This window comes from Myotis lucifugus, unplaced genomic scaffold, assembly GCF_000147115.1.
Source record: "Myotis lucifugus unplaced genomic scaffold, Myoluc2.0 scaffold_337, whole genome shotgun sequence".
Taxonomy (NCBI): Eukaryota; Metazoa; Chordata; class Mammalia; order Chiroptera; family Vespertilionidae; genus Myotis; species Myotis lucifugus.
This window is the reverse complement of record NW_005871385.1, coordinates 1,120,128-1,142,349: the sequence shown is the minus strand read 5'-3', so window position 1 is coordinate 1,142,349 and position 22,222 is coordinate 1,120,128. Positions and strand designations below refer to the sequence as shown.

General features: G+C 42.7%; 1 protein-coding gene, 1 long non-coding RNA gene and 1 pseudogene across 2 annotated transcripts in view; 1 reads left to right on the top strand and 2 right to left on the bottom strand.

Moving 5' to 3' along the window:
• Nucleotides 1-22,222, top strand: part of LOC111828356 — a 74,987-nt gene that overhangs the window by 8,628 nt on the left and 44,137 nt on the right. The gene's annotated exons all lie outside the window — the stretch shown is intronic.
• On the bottom strand, nt 10,523-11,760 carry LOC102423628 (annotated as a pseudogene).
• The window catches only part of PIP5K1B (phosphatidylinositol-4-phosphate 5-kinase type 1 beta), a 201,609-nt gene continuing 192,413 nt past the window's right edge, over nt 13,027-22,222 (bottom strand). The window contains exon 15 of the mRNA XM_023764576.1: nt 13,027-13,782. Coding sequence (XP_023620344.1) covers nt 13,780-13,782 — 3 coding nt within the window. The 3' untranslated portion in view covers nt 13,027-13,779. The remainder of the gene's footprint in view (nt 13,783-22,222) is intronic.

Below are 22,222 nucleotides of genomic sequence, written 5' to 3'. Positions count from 1 at the left end.
TTTCCACTTTGGTGAGAGTTTTTATCAAAAATGGGTGTTGGATTTTGTCAAATGCTTTTCCTGCATTTATTGATATGATTATGTGATTTTTGTCTTTCAGTTTGTTTATGTGATGTATCATGTTTATTGATTTGCGAATATTGTACCAGCGTTGCATCCCTGGAAAAAATCCCATTTGATCATGGTGTATGATTTTTTCAATACATTGCTGGATGCGATTTGTTAATATTTTGTTGAGGATTTTAGCACCTATGTTCATAAGGGATATTGGCCTGTAATTCTTTCTTTGTAGTATCTTTATCTGGTTTTGGAATTAGGATAATGCTGGCCTCATGAAAAGAGTTTGGAAGTGTTCCTTCCTCTTGTATTTTCTGAAATAGTTTGAGGAGTATAGGTGTTAGTTCTCTGAATGTTTGGTAAAACTCCCCTGTGAAGCCGTCTGGACCTGGGCTTTTGTTTGGGGGGAGTTTTTTGATTACTGCTTCTATTTCATCAGTTGTTATTGGCCTATTCAGGTTTTTTGATTCTTCCTGATTCAGTTTTGGGAGATTGTATTTTTCTAGGAATTTGTCTATTTCATCCACATTGTCCAGCTTGTTGGCATATAGTTGTTCATAGTATTTTCTTACAATCCTTTGTATTACTGTGGTGTCAGTGGTTACTCCTCCACTTTTGATTCTCATTTTATTTATTTGGATCCTCTCTTTTTGTTTTTTGATGAGTCTGGCTAATGGTTTATCAATTTTGTTTATAATTTCAAAGAACCAGCTTTTGGTTTCATTGATTTTTTTGTATTGTTTTTTTAGTCTCTATGTTATTTATTTCTGCTCTAATCTTTATTATTCCCTTCCTTCTAGTTACTCTGGGCTTTTCTTGTTGTTCTCTTTCTAGTTCTTTAAGTTGTAGGGTTAAATAGTTTATTTTTGATTTTTCATGTTTTTTGAGGTATGCCTGTAGTGCTATGAACTTCCCTCTCAGGACTACTTTTGCTGTGTCCCAGAGATTTTGGGTTGTTGTGTGTTCATTTTCATTTGTTTCCAGGAAGTTTTTGATTTCTTTCTTGATCTCATTGGTAACCCATTCATTGTTTAATAACATGCTATTTAGCCTCCATGTGTTTGAATGTTTTTGGGTGTTTTTACTGTAGTTGATTTCTAATTTCATTCCACTGTGATCTGAGAAGATGCTTGATATGATTTCAATCTTCTTGTGAAAGGGCGAGGGCTACGCTCTCCATCTTGCCCTGGATCCTCCATTTTGGGCAGCAGCCATTAGCCATGTGCTCAGCAAGGAGCTTCTTCCCAGAAGCCCAAGCCTCTGCTAGCCACACCTAGGATTTCTTTAAACTAACCAATGATAATCAAGGGAAGTGCGTGCCATAGATACGACCACATCCTGTGTAACAAGACACCGACTTGCACCTGGTCAATCGGCAGGGCCCACAGTCCTCTCTCCTCCCCTTACTCCAACCCCCCTATAGAGCTCGCTCTCTCTCTCTGCCTCCTGCCGCTGCATCGGCAAGTGTGGTGGACAGGGAGCTCGAGCTAGCTCGAATAAAGACTCTTTTGCTTTTGCATCGGACTCGGCTGGCTCCCTGGTGGTCTTTTGGGGATCTTGAAATCTGGGCATAACACTTGAACTTGTAGAGACTTGTTTTGTGTCCTAACACGTGGTCTATCTTTGTGAATGATCCATGTGCACTTGAAAAGAATGTATATTCTGCTGCATTGGGGTGAAATGTTTTATAAATGTCAATTAAATCCATCTGATCCAGTGTGTCCTTTAGAGTCTCTGTTTCCTTGTTAAGTTTTTGTTTGGAAGATCCATCCAGTGAAGTCAGAGGGGTCTTAAATCCCCTACTATGACTGTATTGTCAATCTCTCCGTTAAAGTCCTATAGAAATATTTTTATATATTTAGATGCTCCTATGTTGGGTGCATATATGTTTACCAGGATTATATCCTCTTGTTGGATCGATCTCTTTAGTATTATTTAGTGACCTTTGTTATCTCTTGTGATGACCTTCATTTTAAAGTCTATTTTGTTGGATATGAGTATTGCTACTCCAGCTTTTTTTTCCCTTTTCTATTTGCATGGAAACATTTTTTCCATCCCTCACTCTCATCCTGTGTGTGTCTTTTGTTTTGAGGTGGGTCTCTTGTAGACAGCATATAGTTGGGTCATGTTTTTGTATCCATTCAGCTACCCTATGCCTTTTGATTGGAGCATTTAGTCCAGTTACATTTAGAGTTATTATTGATAGGTACTTAGTTATTGCCATTATATTTCTGAATGGCTAGGTTTCTCTCTCTGTTTCTTCTCATTACAGCAATCCCTTTAGCATTTCTTGTAATGCTGGCTTGGTGGTATGTACTCCTTTAGCCTTTTTTTTTTTCTTTGTCTGGAAGCTCTTTATTTGACCATCTATTTTGAATGATAGCCTTGCTGGATATAGTAATCTTGGTCTCTGATCCTTGCTTTCCATTACCTTGAGTACTTCATGCCATTCCCTTCTGGCCTGTAGAGTTTCTGATGAGAAATCAGGTGTCAGCCTTATGGGAGCTCCTTTGTAGGTAACAGTTTTATTTTCTCTTGCTGCCTTTAAGATTCTATCTTTGTCTTTAATTTTTGGCATTTTAATTATGATGTATCTTGGCGTGGGCCTGTTTGGGTTCTTCCTATTTGGGGTTCTCTGTGCCTCATGAGCTTGTGTGACTTTTTCCTTTACCAAGTTAGGGAAGTTTTCTGCCATTATTTCTTCAAACACCCTCTCTATGTCTTTTTCCCTTTCTGCCTCTCCTGGAACACCTGCTATTCTAATATTGTTATGTTTCATGTTGTCCCACAGCTCCCTTAAGCTGTCCTCCTGTTTTTAAATTGTTTTTCTTTTTGGCTTTCTGATTGAGTGAAATTTTCAACTCTGTCTTCTAATTCACTGATTTGATCCTCAGCTTTCCCTAATCTGCTGTGTATTCCTTCCAATGTGTTCTTTATTTGTGTTATGTCATTATTTATCTAAGACTGTTCTTTTTTCATAGTTACTGTATCTTTTTTCATGCTGTTGAGCATCTTTACCATCATTACTCTGAACTGTTTCAGATAAATTTATTATCTCTGCTTTCATTTATCTCTTCTAATGGAGAATTCTCTAGTTCTTTCCTTTGGGGGTTGTTTCTTTGTCTCCTCATTTTGGTTGTCTGTTTGGGTTTGTGACTATGTATTAGGTAGTTCCTCTACACCTCTCAATCTATAGTGCAGGACAGCATTAAAGGCCATTTCTGACTAATTAGATCAGACAAAGACTCAAAGCCTCCAGAGACCGCCTCTGCCTTCAGACTGATAGGATTCTGACTTGAATTGCCCCCCAGGCAATCATCCTCAGGTGTACCAAGAGTTTTTTTCAACAGGGTGGGGCAGTTGCTACTGCCTGGAGGCTAATTGTTACTTTTCATCTCTTAAGTGGCCTTAGGGCAAGGTGTTTTCCAATAGGGTATGTCAACTGTCTTCCCCACCCTCCCCTCCACGCAAGGCAAATGTCTATGTGGAAAAGATGTCCTCCGCTGCATGAGGACAGGAAACTTGGGGTGTCTGCCTTCTGAGCTCTATCCCCTGAGTCCCCAGTCCTGGCTTCTACCCTCACAGCTCCAGTCCACTTCACCCTCCCTCTGCTGGAGCACAAGGTGGGTGGCTCCACAGGGAATTTTGTGCATTGGCCCTTTAAGAGGGTGCTTGAATTTTCAGCTGTTACTCTCTGGCAGACAGCACCCTGCTGCTTTTCACAGCCAAATGTTATGTGGGTACCCTCCTCAGTTTTGGTGCTCTCTGCTGGGGCACCCAGCTTGGGGATTAGATCCCAGAGTTCTCAGTGGCAACCCCCCACAGCTGAGATATCTCTCCAGGACTTCAGTTACTGTCTGTGGGCGCCCAGCCAGCCCTTTCGTGCCTCTGCCTCTCCTATCAGTCTCTGTACAGTCTCCACTTCCGATCCTTGGGTGTCAGGGTTCTCTCCTGCGAGTTTTCCGTTGATTATTCAGGATTTTAGTTGTAATACCAGTTTGTTCCTGGGAGCATTTCCGTGCAGCATCCACTTACTCTGCCACCATTTTTAATCCAAGTATCTAGTTTTTAATCAAACATTAATTTAGGTACTGCTGTGAAAATATTTGGTAGCCATGCTTAATCAGTTGACTTTAGTAAAGGAGATTGCCCTTGATAATGTGGTAGGCCTCATCCAATCAAGTGAAGGACTTAAGAACAAACACTAAAGATTCCAGGAAAATAAATTCTGTCTCAAGACTGAGTTTCCAGCCTGCCAACCTGCTCTATAAATTTCAGACTTGCCTTCCCACACAATTGTGTGAGCCAAGTTCTTAAAATAAATTTCATTCTCTTTGTCTCTGTCTGTCCTGTTTCTCTGGAGAACATTGACTAATACACAGGATATAGAATTATAAATTAGAAATAAAATTCTTTCATAATTTTATAGGCATAGCTCATTGGTTTCTAGCTTCCAGTGGTGCTGTTGAGAAATTTGATATAATTCTTACCCTTAAGCCTTGATATAAAATTAATTTTTACTCTTTAAAATATTTTTTTCTCTCTGAAAGTACTATTTAAAATTTATTTAAAACCTTTATTGTTGAAAGTATTACATAGGTCCTCCCCCGCACCCCCTCCATTAAGCTCTTCCAACTTGCTACTTTTTAAAATCTTGTAGAATCTTATCATCCCTGGTGGTCTGAAATTGCATGGTCAGGTTTATTTTCATCCATTGTGCTGGGCACTCAGATTACCTTTCAATGTGGAATCTCCTGTCTTTTAGTTCTCGGATATTTTCTTGAATTATTTGTTTTGAAGGGTTTCTTTCTTTTTTTTTAAAAAAATATATTTTATTGATTTTTTACAGAGAGGAAGGGAGAGGGATAGGGAGTTAGAAACATCGATGAGAGAGAAACATTGATCAGCTGCCTCCTGCACACTCCCCACTGGGGATATGCCCACAACCAAGGTACATGCCCTTGACTGGAATCAAACCCACGACCCTTGAGTCCGCAGGCTGACGCTCTATCCTCTGAGCCAAACCGGTCAGGGCTGAAGGGTTTCTTAACCTCTATTTTCTTTTTCTGGAAGTTTATTATTTGGATATTGGATCTAATGGAATGGTCTTCAAATTTATAATTACTTTAATCCTATTTTTAATCTCTGTGGGCTATTTCCTCCACCTTATCTTCTAATCACCCTCTTAGTTTCTACATTTGGCCATCATGCTTTTAATTTCCAAGAGTTATTTTATGTTTTCTGAATGATCATTTTTGTAATAGCATCCTGATCTTGTTTTATGGATGCCATATAACTTATTATTTTTGAAGATGTTATTATAGTTTGTTTTGAAGTTTACTTTTTACATTTTTTTATTTTAAAATCACAGTTGGTATACAATATTATATTAGTTTTAGGTGTAAAACCCCGTGATTGGACATTATATAACTTATTAGGTGACCACCTCGATAAATCTAGTATCCATCTGACACCATACATAGTTATTACAATATTACTGACTGTATTCCCTATGCTGTATTTTACATTCCCGTGAGTATTCTGTAACTACCAATTTGTACTTCTAAATCCTTTCACTTTTTTTTCACCCGTTCTCACAATTCCTCGTTCCTCTGACAACCATTAAAATGTTCTCTGGCCAAAACCGGTTTGGCTCAGTGGATAGAGCACCGGCCTGCGGACTGAAAGGTCCCAGGTTCGATTCCGGTCAAGGGTATGTACATGGGTTGCGGGCACATCCCCAGTAGGAGATGTACAGGAGGCAGCTGATCAATGTTTCTCTCTCATCGATGTTTCTAACTCTCTATCTCTCTCCCTTCCTCTCTGTAAAAAATCAATAAAATATATTTAAAAAAAAAAAGAAATCCTTAAAAAAAAAATGTTCTCTGTATCTATGGGTCTGTTTCTGTTCTGCTTGTTTATTTTGTTTTTTAGATTCCACATATAAGTGAAATCATATGGCATTTGTCTTTGTCTGACTTATTTCACTTAGCATAATACCCTCTAGGTCCATCTATGTTTTTGCAGATGGCAAGATTTCATTCTATTTTTATGGCTAAATCATATTCCATTGTATAAATGCATCACTTCTTCTTTATCCATTTATTGATTTGAGGCTTGGTGCACGAATTCGTGCATGGACGGGTTCCTCTGGGTGGCCTGCAAGGATCGGCCCAAAACCCGCAGTCCAGTGCGGCCTACAGCTCCTACATGCCGCTCCTGCTCATCCCAGCCCCACTGTGCCTGCTGCGGGCTCGTGCTCAATCAGTCCCGATCTGGAGAGGCTTGTGCTGCTGCTCACCAGCCATGAGGCCTGCGTCTGGCGCCCTCCCAAGGGGAGTGGCCTGCTGTATCAGGCTGATACCTGCTCTCCGACATCCCCCAAGGGGTCCTGGATTGCAAGAGGGTGCAGGCCAGGCTGAGGGACCCCACTGGTGCACGATCGGGCCAAGGTGGGGCTGCGGGAGGGCTCCAGGGTGTGTCTGGCTCATCTCGCTCAGTCCTGATCAGCGGGACCCCAGCAGCAAGCTAACCTACCGGTTGGAGCATCTGCCCCCTGGTGGTCAGTGTACATCATAGCCACTGGTCAACTGGTTGACTGTCTGCCCCCTGGTGGTCAGTGCATGTCAGCGACTGGTCAACCAGTTGACTGTCTGCCCCCCTGGTGGTCAGTGCACGTCATAGCAAGCGGTTGAGCAGCCTTAGCATATCATCAGCATATTACGCTTTGATTGGTTGTTACTATATAGGATGGATGCTTAGGTTGCTTCCATATCTTGGCTATTATAAATAATGCTGCAATAAACATATGGATGTATATGTCTTTTCGATTTTTTTTGTTTTGGTTTCTTTGGATAAATACCAGAAGTGGAATTGCTAGGTCCTTATTTATCTCTTGTTATAGCCTTTGTTTTAAAGTCTATTTCGTCTGGTGTAAGTATTGCTACTTCAGGTTTCTTTTCCCATTTCCATTTTCATGAAATATCTTTTTTCCATACCTTTACTTTCAGTCTTTGTGACACTTTCAATATGAAGTGGGTCTCTTGTAGGCAGCAAATGTAAGGGTCTTGTTTTGTTATCCATTCCATCACCATATGTCTTTTGATTGTAGCATTTAATCCATTTGCATTTAAAATAATTGTTAATAGATATATATTTATTGACATTTTATTATTCATATTTTTTATCTTTTTTCCCCTTCTTCTTAAAAAAGACCCTTTAACATTTTTAAAAATATAGGTTTGGTGGTGATAAACTCCTTTCGTTTTTTTTCTTGTCTGGGAAGCTCTTTATCTGTTCCTTGACTCTAAATGATAACTTTTCTGGGTAGAGTAATTTTGGTTTTAGGTCCTTGCTTTTTATCACCTTGAATATTTCTTTTATTTTTAAATATTTTTTATTGATCTCAGAAAGGAAGGGAGAGGGAAGAGAGGGATAGAAACATCAATGATGAGAGAGAATCATTGATCAGCTGCCTCCTGCACACCCCCCACTAGGGACCAAGCCTGCAACCCAGTGTGGTCAGAAACTGTCCACTAGATGCACTGGCTCTGAGACCTCCCTGGAGATACTGCCTGTGCCATGCCCAGGGCCACCCAGCATGAGCTACAGAGTTATCTGCAGATGGTTGCTACTTGTCCTGGGTTTGGGAGAGGAAAAGATGTGAACGAAGGGGCCAAGCCTGGGGCCACTTAGCAAGAGGTACAGAGTAGGCAGAGGCCAGATGCTGCTCATTTTAGAGATTCTAGGAAAGTCCAAAGCATGAGCCGAGAGGCCATTTTTTAAAAATATATTTTATTGATTTTTTACAGAGAGAAAGGGAGAGGGATAGAGAGTTAGAAACATCGATGAGAAAAACATCAATCAGTTGCCTTCTGCACACCCCCTACTGGGGATGTACCCGCAACCAAGGTACATGCCCTTGACCAGAATCGAACCTGGGACCCTTGAGTCCGCAGGCTGACGCTCTATCCACTGAGCCAAACCAGTCAGGGCGAGAGAGGCCATTTTTATGGAAAAGCCACTGGAAAAGGCTTAGGTGGATCCAGAAAATTGGGCGGGGAAGTGTCTCAAGGAATCACCACGGCAGGGCTAACAGTGTTAACCCGTTGTTGGAGACTCAGCTATGGTGCCTGCCTGCCGGCTCTATTCTGGACAGGGCTCAGAAAAGGAACAATGGCCTCTACCAGCACTTCTGTCTTGGAGAAAGGTACCCCTCCAGCCCTCATCCTGAAGCCAGACAATTCAGTTCCTCCTCACATGTACCTGGTACTTTTTGAGCTGCTGCCCAAGCCCTGGAGCTCAGAGCCAGTGAGTCCAAATAAGTGTGTGGGCTCTTTAAGAGAAACGCCTGGGACTCCAAGAGCCCTCCATCTCACAATCTCTGTTAGTTTCCACAGCCAGAAGTTATGGAGACTTCTTTTCTCTGTTCTGGAACGCTGGACTAGGGGGTTCTAATGTGGGGCTGGGACTTCTTGCTCCTGAGGGGGGACCTTTGCAGCTTAGATATCCCTCCCAATTTTTAACCACTACACGTGGGTGTGGGACCAGCCAGTCCATGTCTCTGCCCCTCCTACTGATGGAGATAATGGCTTCTTCTTTGTATCCTTAGCTATAAGACTTCTGTTCAGCTAGATTTCAGGCATTTCTGAATGACAGTTGTTCTGTAGTTTAGTTGTAGTTTTGATGTGGTTGTGGGAGGTTATGAGTACCTCATTTACCTACGTTGCCATCTGGAAGCCCTGAAGTTTACTTCTTACAGTCGTTGTTTCCCCCAGCAGCAATGTTCTGTTTGTATATTTCAGTCTCATGTTTCCCCCAGCAGCAATGTTCTGTTTGTATATTTCAGTCTCATTTTAGAGAACTTTCTTATATATCTTGTGATCCTTGGTTGGTTGGTCATTAGGAGTGGGGACAATATGCTGTGAGCATTGCTGAGGGGCAAGTAGAGGGGAGGGGTTGCAGCCAAACCTCACTGTAGCACGCTCTGGCCGAGTCGTTGGGGAATCTCCAGTGTCATTATCTTTAGACTTTCCTCTTTGGTAAGATAACTATATAATTTGTGATCCCAAATGGGAGATAGTTGGGAGTAAATACTGTTATATTGCCTGAGTGTTAGGCATAAACTCAGACTATCCTAGGCAAATCAGAGGGCAGTCACCTATTTCCTAGTAGTGATATTTCCCAGAGAAAATTCTTCCATGTCAAGTTGTCTGCACCTAGGTTCTGTGTGGAAGAAGAGGTCTGGTGGTGGGGGGTTGGTCTCATCATTCATCTTTTAATATGCACACTTATAGCCCCAAATTGGAAACTATCCAAATGTCAATCAGCAATAGAGTAGAAAATTATGGAATATTTATACAGTGGAATATTTATACAGTGGAATACTACTCAGTCATGAAAAACAATCAGTTTCCATTACACATGGTAAAATGAATTAATGAATAACAAAAAACCGGGTAAAAAGTATGTACTGTATGATTCCATTTATAAGATGTTAAAAAACGGACAAACCTAATCCATTATGATAGAAGTCATAACAATGGTTACCTTTGGGGCGTAGATGGGAAGGCATCAATCCCATCAATGACATTGATAGGAAGGGGGCATGATAGAGCCTGCAGGTTAGCTGGAAATATTTGATATCCTGCTTTAGGTGCTGGTTCCATGGATGTATACAGGTATAAAAATCCATTGAACTATACGATTAATAGTTGTTCAATCTACTGTTAATTATACCTCAATTATTTTAAAAAAAAGATAGTAAGTGTTGAAGTTTTCTGAGATAGGTGAGATGACTAAGGGGATAGTGGTGGAGGCAGAGGATTGGAGATCATGGACAGCTTCATGGCATCGAAATAGCATTTGAATCAGGCCTCAAAAGAATGGTTCTCAAGTCCAGAATTTCTCAAGTCCAAAAGAATTTCTCAGGTCCAGGTCACTGTGAATTTGATGAAAATTATAGTCTTGCCGTACGTAGCTGGTTTGGCTCAGTGGATAGAGCATCGGCCTTCAGACCAAAGGGTCCTGGGTTCGATTCAGGTCAAGGGCACATACCTCGGTTGCAGGCCCCACCCTGGCTCAGGCCCTGGTCGGGGCTCATGCAAGAGGCAACCAATCCATGGGTTTCTCTCACATCAATATTTCTCTCTTGTCTTTCCCCCTCTCTTCCACTCTTTCTAAAAATCAATGGAAAAATATCCTTGGGTGAGGATTAAAATAAAAAAAAATTATAGTCTTTCTGTTTATGAAAAAACAACAACAACAAAAAATAAAAAACCAACCCTGTATGCTCTAAGGCAGTGATGGCGAACCTTTTGAGCTCGGCGTGTCAGCATTTTGAAAAACCCTAACTTAACTCTGGTGCCGTGTCACATATAGAAATTTTTTGATATTTGCAACCATAGTAAAACAAAGACATGTATGTATGTGTGTATGTGTGTGTGTATATATATATATATATATATTTTACTTTATTAAAATACTGAGTTTTATTTCACATGTATATTTTTGTCTCCCCACCATTCCCATTTGTCTGACCACCACTACTACTATGTCCTATCATAACATTCCATACATACTTAAAACCAAGCAAAGGGTGGAGTTCCATCTTTAAAAACTAAACAGGCATTTTGGACAACACATTCTTGGCAGTGGAACCTGGACAACATTTATCAGACACGGTAGGGAAAGTTCTCACTCTGCATTATAAAAAGGACAGCCAGATATCAACTGTTACAGAAATGAAATAAGACGGAAAATTTTAACAAACTGTTTAAACTATTTTCTTAAAGAGACTTCCTCCACTGTCAGAGATCTTGAATAGCCTCCACATCAGTCATCCGGAAGCAATTCTTCACATAATTAATGAACTTGGCTTCCACTTTGGGAAGAGAACCACCCTTTTCTATAGTTGCTTGCATTTTTGCTTTAATGTCTTCTATAGAACTAGGTCCTTTCGGTGTTTTAGGAGTTTTTTCCTGTTTTTTGAAGGATTCTTGACCTTCTGATGTTGGTGTTGATGGTTTTGAGTCTTTTCCATTCTGATTTGATTTTTGTGCATTTTTGGCTGGAGTATCTCGTATGGATTTCTTTACTGGAGCTTTTTCTTCTGCTTCCTCCTCATCAAAATCATCATCATCATCTTCATCATCATCCTCCTCCTCATCATCCTCATCATCTTCGTCAGCACCAAGTTTTACTTTTTTCTGTGGGACCTTGCTGCCACCTCCAGGGCCTGACTGCTTTCCAGACATACTTAGGAGTTTCACATCCTCCTCCTCATCATCTTCTGACTCTGCATCTTCCTCCACAGCTACTAAGTGCTGTCCACTAATATGCGCAGGCCCTGAACCACACTTCAACCGTAAAACCACAAGTGGTGTTATTTCAAAGCCACCAAGGGAAACCGTTGCCTGTACAGACATTTTCAAAGTTGCCAGTGTTACTTTAATTGGACTGCCTTCATAATTCATTGCCTCTGCTTCAACAATGTGCAGTTCATCCTTTGCTCCAGCCCCTAGACTGACCGTTCATAAAGATAATTGGTGCTCATTTTCATCATTATCCACCTTAAAGTGGTCATCTTTGTCGGCCTTTAGTTCACAACCGAAAAGGTAGTTTTGGGGCCTCAGAGGGCTCATGTCCATGTCCATAGAATCTTCCATGGGGTGGTAGCACGCACTTAGGTGAGAGAGAAGGCGGGCGGAGATAAATGGCTTCCGTGCTGCAGCACAGACACGCAGGATGGAATCACACCAGGGAAACAGGAGACTTATATTTTTGATATTTATTTTATATATTTAAATGCCATTTAACAAAGAAAAATCAACCAAAAAAATGAGTTCGCGTGTCACCTCTGACATGCGTGTCATAGGTTCGCCATCACTGCTCTAAGGCATGCCCTATTATTTCATGGTCCTATTCATATCCATCTATGACCCGCCTAAGAATCAATGGGTCCCGGGCTAAGGATCCCTGCTTAGGTAAACAGGTACATTTACAAATGGGAGGGGACAGAATGGGATTCTGGCTAGGCAACCCCCTGTAGTGAGGGAGAGCACCTGCTAGCACATATGACTACTAGGGACAGAGATGGCAAAGAATCCTGTTTCCCACTTCAGTCGAATTCCCCATTGACATCCCAACTCAGGATAGATTCCCAGCACCAACTCCGCAGGTAAAATTACAGTTATACTGAGTAACCATGGCTGAAGGCTACATTTATAAAAGTTAATACCATGTTTGCTTACAAGAATCAGCTTGCTTTAACTTAAAGATTTTACATTAAAGATTTTACATCTTACTCATCAGGAATGTCTTCCTGCAGCCTTGGTCATTTTACTGTCTTATGCCCCCCGCCTTCCTCCCCTTCCCCCCGCCAGGTATGATTATGCAGCTTCTTGAGCCTCTGCTGCTTGGGACACTCATGAGATGGTGTAGGTGCATTCACTGTTTAAAATATTCATTGCTTCTCTCTGTTGAGTCCACTCTTATGTGAGAAGTATTCTTCTCACACCTTTGACATTGAACTTGTCTAAGTCATTTGCTTTGGCCGGTGGAATGTGAGCAGAGTATTGTAAACCGCACTTAAGCTGAAGTTTTTTTATGAGCTCCCATCGCTTGGTTACACTATCATTTTTTTTCTTCTGCCATAAAAGTGACATGTTCTAGATAGGGACTGCTATAGATCCCCATCCAGAGATTTTGGGATTGTTTGCTACCATAGTATAACAGTGAAGCTGGCTAATACACCAGGACACTGAGGAAAGTCTCCTGAACAAGTTGAGCAGAACCTGCTATTGGCTTCTCAGGGCCAGAGCATTTTCTGTCCATTTTAATCTGCCATGAGACTCAGTTTATTTAGGATTCTGGAATATCTAAAAATGAGAAGCACCTAAGTTATTTCTTCTTAATTAATAGAGAGAAATATACAGGCCATAAACCATTGGAATTACTGTACTACCACAATTGAGAACAAAATATTTTATTTTTCTCAATAAAACTATAGTTTACAATAGTATTTACTAAATAAATTATATAATTTCTCTTTTACAAGCAATAAACTAAATCACAAATATTTCAAAGACAACGTGTATGTACACGACATAAGGCCTTTTATAAATAGCTCTGCTTTTCTCATTTCACTAGTAAACAGTGAAAACATCTTTATAGAGGCTAGTTATCTATAAAGTATATGCAGACCTATTATACTGATCTTTAGATAAAACCAATTTAAACTTTTAATGACATGGCTGTGATTATAATTTTGCAAAAAGAGCAGGATTTATACTTTATATACCATTTTGCACAGATGAGTTTTTAAAAATATATATAAGCAGATTACATGTGTTGCTTATGTATAATCACTGGATGCATGCAAAATGAAATAATGCAAGTATCAATAGGAAAATAGCACTTTCAAGTCCAAAAAAGTGATTGGCAATGGTATAGAAAGCAGCTTAAATATAGTTCATGCAGTTCTTCACATTTCGGCAAGCAACAGCAAATGATAGAAGAGTGTGGTATTTTTCACATCATATCTGCTGATGAGCCCATGGACCAAGGCTCCCCTGACATCTCGCAGACTCCTAAGTCCAGATGATTGTGACTCTGTGTCGTGGGGCTCAGCCAAGTTCCTTTGGGAAATCTGGAGTGGCGGAACTTCTCTCCTACCACTGAGTTCATGTGTCATCCATCTGCTTCGGTGGTCACCATTTGCACTTACTGGGGGGAAAAGAAAGAAAGCAGCTGTAAGACTTAGGTTTGGTGTTGACTGATAACTGCTCCTCATGAGTAGGAACACAAGTCCGTTATTTCTCCCAGTGACTTGTGCCTGGGAAATGTGCGAGTTGAAGTCGGGGTGCATGAAGCTGGGATTCTGCAATGATGAGCATAGCATATGCATCTCTGGCAGATCCGCAATATGTTATTGACACCAAGTTTATCAAGTCCCTACTAAATCACAGCACAGTGCTAGAGACTCAGAAGGAAGCAGCACCACCTAAGACAGCGGTCGCTAACCTTTCGGACCTCACAGACCACCAGTGGCCCGCGGACCACCGGTTGGCGACCTCTGGAAGACACACTCCTGCCCTCCAGGTGCACAGGGCTTGGAATGTGCTGCGGTATATCAGGTCTGAAGCCAATCAGAACAACTTGGACATTGTCTTGAACTCATGAATGCTGTGTTCCTTTTCAAGCACTGTTCCTGTGGCCAGGGAGTGAAGATATATCCAGTAAATACTTAACCTAATATGATAATCATTTAAAATCAGAGGCAGCTAATTCAACCAGTGACAGTTACACTAAGCTGTATATGGGGAAGCGGTCTCCTGCTCAGTCTTTAGAGATAGACACAGTGGGCTAAATGTATTGATTTCCTAATTATTACAGCTATAGAACATTATGCTAGTTACTTAACTTTCTTTGCACCTTGTTTTACCTGTAAAATGGTGGTAAAAAAAAACACCACCACTGTATGGAATAGTTGTGAGGGATAAACTTTTCTATGGAGAGGTAGTGTATATGGGTACACATATATACAAACATGAGTGCACGTATATACAAAAATACAATATACAAAAATCATAATACATATCACTTAGCACAGTGCCTGGCATATGCTAATGCTCCCAAAATAGTAGTTAAAAAGGTTCGAGCTGGATCACAGAGATTGTGTGGCTCAACATCTTCCTTTGGAGGCTGAAAAAACTTCAGTAAAAAGTTTGAAATGACTCCAAAAATTGTTAGAAAAGAAACTATGTCAAGTAAAGATGATTCTACTTACTTACTTATTTATTTTTTAAATATATGTTTTTATTGATTTCAGAGAGAGGAGGGGAGAGGGAAAAGATAAAAACATCAATGATGAGAGAGGATCACTGATCGGCTTTCTCCTGCACGCCCTCTACTGGGGATAGAGCCCGCAGTCGGGCATTTGCCTTGACCGGGAATTGAACCATGACTTCCTGGTTCATAGGTTGATCCTCAACCACTAAACCACACCAGCCGGCCAAGAGGATTCTATTTAAAAACCAGTATTTTATTGTGTAATTTGAGCCTATTGTTAGTTGTAATTTTTCTTAACTTACCACTTTGTTTAATAATTTAGATTGTTCTCTCTTATTAATGTTAGAGAGGTTTCCCTGCTTAGATGTACAATATGCTCAAACTGTTACTCAGAAATCATCTTTCAGAAATAGCTTGAGTGGTTGGCGTTGTGAGCGAGAGCAGTGGGCACATGGGAATTGCCTACATGCTCGGGACAGATGTTAAGGTGGACTTTACTTAGGCTCGGTGTGATAACTTTGTGTGGTACATATCAATCACTGATATAAAATGATAAGGTCTTACTAATTAGATTTGAGTCCTGCTTTTTTAAAATAAAAAAATAAAAGCAGGTAGTTTTGCTCTACTGGCCCTATAGAAGACAGGTGGAGTTCTGTGTCTGGTTTCTAACGCCAGACTCTGAGAGGGACATATATCAGTCTGAGTCATGTGTGAGAAAATCCACCCGTGAAAGGCTCCAACCCGAGGACTCTATGGAAATGGCTGAAGACCTGGGCTTTTTGGTGTAGAAAATAGGAGTCATAGAGATGGGGCCTAATAGTTGTCTGAATATGCGAAGGCTAGCCATGGGAAGAAGGGTTAGGCACGAGGTTAGTCCCAGGACACCTGAAGTGTGACACTGTCATCAATCATGGCACAGACGGCTGTGACCCTGGGGTGGGGTTGGAATATCAGAATGTGTGAAGTGAGTGGAGTGTAAAGCTTCACCCCTCCCAGTCTCCCCCCATCACGCATCCTCATCCTCATATCCTCCCCAGCCCATGGGCCCGCTGCGCCATCCGCTACAACCCAATGGGTGAGGCTAAGTGAGTCCAAGGCCGGAACCGGGACAAATGTGTGGAAGCCAGTTTTGCTTCAACCCGGAAGTGCTCTCTAACCAGAGTAAAGAAATGAGTGGTCACTGAGGGGAGGGGCAGTTGCTGTCACTGGGGGTGAGGCTGAGGCTGAGGCTGACTGACCGCTGGGTAGAGCTGAAGCAGAAAGCTGTGTGTCCTAAACACGGCACCCAGAAGGCACTCGATATGTGGTGGCTACCAGAGCAGACTCACCAGTCATGGCGGGGCTCTGTCAGATAATCACAAAGTTCCATCTCAACCACAAGATTCTATCAAATACTATTTGTAATTTTTAAATGTTTTACATTTATTGTTTTTATTTAAATATAGTTGGTATACAATATTAGTTTATTTCTTACTCCACACCTCTTTCAGTCTTTTCTCTGCCACATATACCCCTCAGCCTACTGTTTAAAAATTCTATTTAGCCAATAGAATGTCCTAAGACCTGGAATGTGATGTGAGGGAATCTTAGGGCAGAGCTGAAAGGAGGCACAACTTCACGACAGTCAGATTGGCCGAGATGCTCAGCACTAAACAGTCCACGAAGTCTCCCATTCTCAAAGTTTTAACCCTCAGGGGTGCTATTCTTTTTTTAATTACAATTACTTCAGGGTTCGGCCCATGGGTCCCCCAAAGCAGGATCTTTTCCTCTCTGGAGTCCAGGAGCCTCCTCATTTTGGTTTGAAGTTGACGTTCTTTCCCAAAGTACCGCCGAGGAGAGCATGTATCTCCAGGCTATCGTAGGCAGTCTGTTATCTATATTCTGTCCCTGTACCAAGCGCACTTCCATCAGCAGTTCCTGAGTTCTGCTTCCCCCAGCCCTGCACTGTTTCCTTTCTGTTGTATGTTGTTCTTATTCTTTTGGCTGATTTCCTTCTGTTGCCATAAGAACACGACTCCTCCTGCCTCAACATCACTTCAGTCCAAACGCAGCACCACCACACATGCACGTAAAAGCATCACGGTGCCTCCCCATGGATCTGCAGTTCATCCTCCTCTGGGTCACTAGATTGCCCTGCATTCGAAATTCAGGGATTTCTGAGAAAGCAGCCACCACTGGGCTGTGGGAAGTCCTGAGTCTTTTTTCTTTTACCTAAGGTTCTATATTTGTTTTTATTATATTCATATATCTACCTCAGGTTTGGGGGTTACTTCCCAAGGCACAATCCTCGGGGACAGATTGGAGTGGGGGATTTCTCTGTCCAATAGCAGTAGGAATCCAAAGCTCATCATTTTATTGGGAGGTAAAACAACGACCCATGCTAGTGTAGAAATCAGGACACGGCGTAAGAATGGAGTTGATCTCACTGCTAGGGGATCTGGTAGATGGAGGGAACTTAGAGAAGCATGGGTCCAAATTTCCTACCTTTGCACTTAAAAAAATCAGACTCAGAATCAGATGAAATTACTCTTTTCCAAGGGCCAGGGACTGTGGGCCTTTAACAACCCTTGAGGCGGGAGGTGGGACTTGGAATGTCCTTGAAGGACACACACAGTTCAGATGAAGACGACCATGTTGTGCCTGCTCTGGGAGAATGTTGAAGTCTGTGGTGCTGGCAGCACATGGAGTGCCAGGCCTCCTGCCAGCCTCCGAGTGCCCCAGCAGAGCGTTCCTGCCGACCAGCAGAGAGATCACGGGTGAGGGCAGACCCAGGAAAAGAGCTGGCACTCCTCTTGGACATCTCATGGGATGGACTTAGGATTATGGCCTCTCGTCTCAAAACCATTAGTTGCAGCCCCAGTATCTCAACAGGGTTCCCCGCCTGATTGATTTGTTTTCCGAAGACCCAAGGGAAGCCTGAGGGCATCAATGATTTATATCAGCTCACAATTCTACAGCGGACTTCCCAGCTTATTGTAAACCCAAAGGGTTCCCTTACTATCTAATACATCATATAGCCCTGGGCTGCAACCGAATCCACTCTGACCCCTGCTTCTGCTGCATTAGGAGAATGTTGTGGGGAGGAATATGGGCCTGGTTTCATTCAAACAGGAGCACTGGCTTCTCTCTCACGGACGTAGAAGGAAAAGCATGAGATGCCAGCGGCTCCCAGGCATGGTCTCGAGAGGAGGAACTAGAAGCTTCTCCATCTCAGTACTTTTAACCATTAGGGGTTGAATTGTGGCTCCCCAAATTGCATACATTGAAATTCTAATCCCAAGTACCTCAGAATGTGACATGGCTTGGGGATAGGGTCTTTTATAGAGATAATCAAGTTAAAGTAAGGTAATTAGGGTGGTCCCTAATCCAGTATGACTGTGCCCTTATACGAAGAGGAAATTTGGACAGGAGACAGACACACACAGAGGGAAGACAATGTGAAAACACAGGGAGAAGATGGACATCTACACGCCAAAGAGAGAACCCGGAACAGAGCCTTCCCTCACAGCCTCCCAAGGAGCCAACCCTGCTTGGACTTCTGGCCTCCAGAACTGTGAGGTGATAAACTTATATTGTTTAAGCCGCCCAGTTTGTGGGACTTTTGTTACGGCAGCCCTAGGAAACGAATACGGTAGCCATTACTGAAAGTTAGAAAGTTTTTTTAAAAAGAAATAAGGCTCTACATATATTTGAATTTTATTATAATAAATCCCTTCCCCTATAGGGGGTTACTTAAAAAGGTAAAGGTTGCATTCTCCTAGAAACTGAACAACTGTAAGGGACGACCTATCAAAGATTGAACGTGAAGAAAAGGCTTTTTCCAACTTGTGTTTGTTGATACTTTGTTAAAGTCGCTGCCTAAGCAGAAGAGAGCAGTTTCTGTGCTGAATCCCCCAGCTGCCAGCGAGCCCTTTCAAAGAGGCTCAAGTGGACCGGGCCTGGGTGGATGGAGAAAGGCACCCTTCCACCCTAGGGAAGATGAGCACCTTTGGTTTTGTGCCTGACTGTAACAGCAGCCCCCAGTCCACCTTGAAAGGAGGAAGATGCTGGGCTGTCAGAGGGAGCTGCCTGTCCCATGCGAAGGACGTGCCCCTGGCGAGCGTGCGCGCACAGCACGGAGGCTACGATAAAAGACGTGGAGTGGAAACAGTCCTTTGAGCGACACACTCACTCTTAATTAAGCTTCCATTCAAGGACTTCAATCACGTAGCCCCCTTGGTCAGAGGGGCCTTCCTACCAATAGGTGGCAGTAGGCCTGCAGGAACCAGGAACAATGAGCAAGTCCAGTTCATCCACTTGAGTGTGGTAGGAGCCTACTAGGGTTCACCTGGGAATCAAGTGTATTTTTTCTCTCTAATGTGGAGCAAAGCTATTGGCCATAAGAGGGGAGCCTGGGGGAGTGACAGCTCTGCCTTACATGTAGCACAGAGGAATGACCGGATGCTCAGCGCTGCGGGGCCCGCCAACCTGCTCGGTGCTGCATCCAAAGTCACCTGTTGGATGTATGGGGAGCTCTTAAAATACCAATGCCCTGGTTCACTTGAGGGGTTTTATTTCTAACATACTATATGCACCCAACAGGTGACTGTATCTGCTATCACATTCATTTACCTGGCACCTTTTTGTGAGGTTCCAAAATAATTTGGAAACATCTAACGAACCTCCCAGTGACTCAGCCAGGGAGATGAAACGTGAGTGGGGAATGGGGCCATGCATGGCAAAGAGCAGTCCACAGGCCCCTGGGGAAGGCAGTACAGTTGGTTGAATAGTATCCCCGGAAAATTCGTGTCCACCTGGAACCCTGGAATGTGACCCTCTTTGGCAGGAAGGTCTTTGCAGATGTAATTATATCCACAAGTTATGATGAGGTCACACTGGGTTAGAGTGGGCTCTTAATCCAACCACTGGGGTCCTCATGAGTGTCAGGGAAGAAGGCGAGGAAGATGGAGGCAGAGGTTAGTGCTGCGAGTACAAGGACGCCCAGGAACATGTGGAGCCACCAGCAGCTGGAGAAGCAAGGAGGGAGCCTCTCCGGAGCTAACACGGCGCTGCCAACACCTTGACCTAGGACTTCTGGGCTGCAGAACCGTGAGACCAAAGATTCCCATTGTTTAAGCCACCAGGCTGAGGGTCTTTGTTATGGCAGCCCTGGCAAAGTAACAAGGCACAGACAAACCAAAGGCCAAACCCTCAGCCCCACTCCGGAGTCCTCATTCTGTTCATCACACTCGGGGAGGCCTTATTTCTTATTGAGTGGTCAGTGTTTTATGCACTCTCCCAGCTAGCACATTTCCCAGTCCTCCACAGATCCAGGAGAGTGCAGGGGACGAATGACGACAGCCCTATTCACTAGGTCGTGGGTATGACTTAAACTTGCTCTTTCTAAAATTCACACTTGTTCCTAATCTGGTTCCTTCTGCGTTTGCTCTTTGTTTCCTGCTCAGGGTCTGGTAAACCCCAAGTTCATGCCATTAAAGACTGTTGTTCTTCAAACACTCTTTTCCAAGAGCTGGAAAGGCTCAGGAGACTAGCAAACACTGCCTTTCTATGACAAGAGAGGGGAGGAAAGTAGAAACCAGACTGAGAAGCCATAGGGAGAGTTTGGAGGCAGCAGGCAAGGGGAGAGGGGCAGTGCTGGGGGACAAGGAACAGAAATGATGGGGCTCCCCGTGGGGGGCCTGGATGTGACAGGAGACCCAGGCAAGCTGAAGGAGGAGGAAACCAAGCTGGCCTGTGAGGCCACGACTCACTGTAAAGCGAGGACAGAACAACTGCCGCAGCCTCGCAGGCTGTCATTCCATTGCTAATTGTGGGTCTCTGTAACCGAACAGCCAGTGTGTCTTTAAACTCCAACTCCAGTTCCCTAAGCTAATCCTTAAACAGTAGTTTAATACTGTTTGTTTAAAGTAAAATCCTCCTGGTAACCTCCTAATCCAGCCCGACGGGTTGCCTCATTATTTTGAAGCTTGTATCTCTCCTTTCAGTACAGGAAACACTTCTAGGTGCCATGGGGCTCAAGCCGTGGGATTCTTTTCTTTGTTTTTCTTTCCAGGACTTCCAACTACTTAAGGGGACCAAGCATTTCTAGAGATTAAAAAAGGGGGGGCCCTATTTTGGCCTTTCTGAAATCTCATTTCTTAACAAGTGGTCAGATAGTGGAAGGAAGTGGCGTTTTGGTTAAATGCCCTCCAATCCAAAGGCAGTGCTTTCCTCTTCCTACTTTGCTCTCACTAAAATCTACCGAAAACTCAGCAGCGTTTTTGTTCTGGGTCAGTGGGGAATCTTGTTCTCTGCCGAGAAGCAATAGAATTGCCACTGTTTCAAATGAACACGCCTTGCAGCAGCCAACACCGGTCAGACAAGGAGGGATGAAAGACACTTGATACTTCACGTATATGCCATTCACGCAACACCAACCGGGTCCAATCCAGAAGTGCCAGTTCTCTTGTCAGAAAGTTCCGCTGAATTTTCTAAGACACCCTGACCTAATTTAAAATGCTTTCCTTCTTTTTCTCATACATAACATAAGCTGTTCATTCAATCATTTTCACTTCTCTGCCACCCTGTCCCATGATCAAAGAGTGTTATTAACCACCCTAAGGACACGTTCAGTAATCAGGCCATCCAGCAGCGGCACATCAGAGCGCCATCTCCAACTCCAGCATGCCTAAAAAGTGGCTTAGCTCTTTCTTCTCCTTTGCCCATAGCTATCTTTGCACTTCAAATAGCCATTGTGCAGAGACACATACCTGAATGAAACTACATATTATTGAGAGGATGATAATATGTAAAAAGAAAGGACATATCCTCGGGACTAAATAACAGAGGCAAGAAAGTCACTCTTGAGTAGCAGCCATCTTTTAGTTTTCCATATTTAAAAAGTGATCCTGTCTCTCTCGCTTACCTATCCATCCCCAGCTAGTCACCCACAACATTTTTCTGCTGCGATGACTTGGTTAGTTGTTCCTCTTCCCCTTAACACCAAATTGCATTCTACACCAGGCAACGAAGCTGCCTCAGTAACTGAAATAACAGCTACCTCGACCATGTCAGTGTCGTAGAATGTCGGATTATTCAAACAGTGGACTCTAGCTCTCCTACTAAGACCACATGATTGCCCATTTTAAGTCAGTAGAGCCTGTTCATCTCTATTGTATTCTTTTAAATACCCTAATCTATGTCATCAACTCAAAATTTCAATGGAAAACACATCTCTGGTTCCGGGATAAAATAATCTTCTGAAACACCTCCCTTGATTTGAATATTTGCAAATGATTCAGATAGCCTGAAACTCCAGAGCAGCGATTTTTAACCTTCTTCATCTCATGGCATACATAAACCCAGTACTAAAATTCTGTAGCACACCAAAAAAACA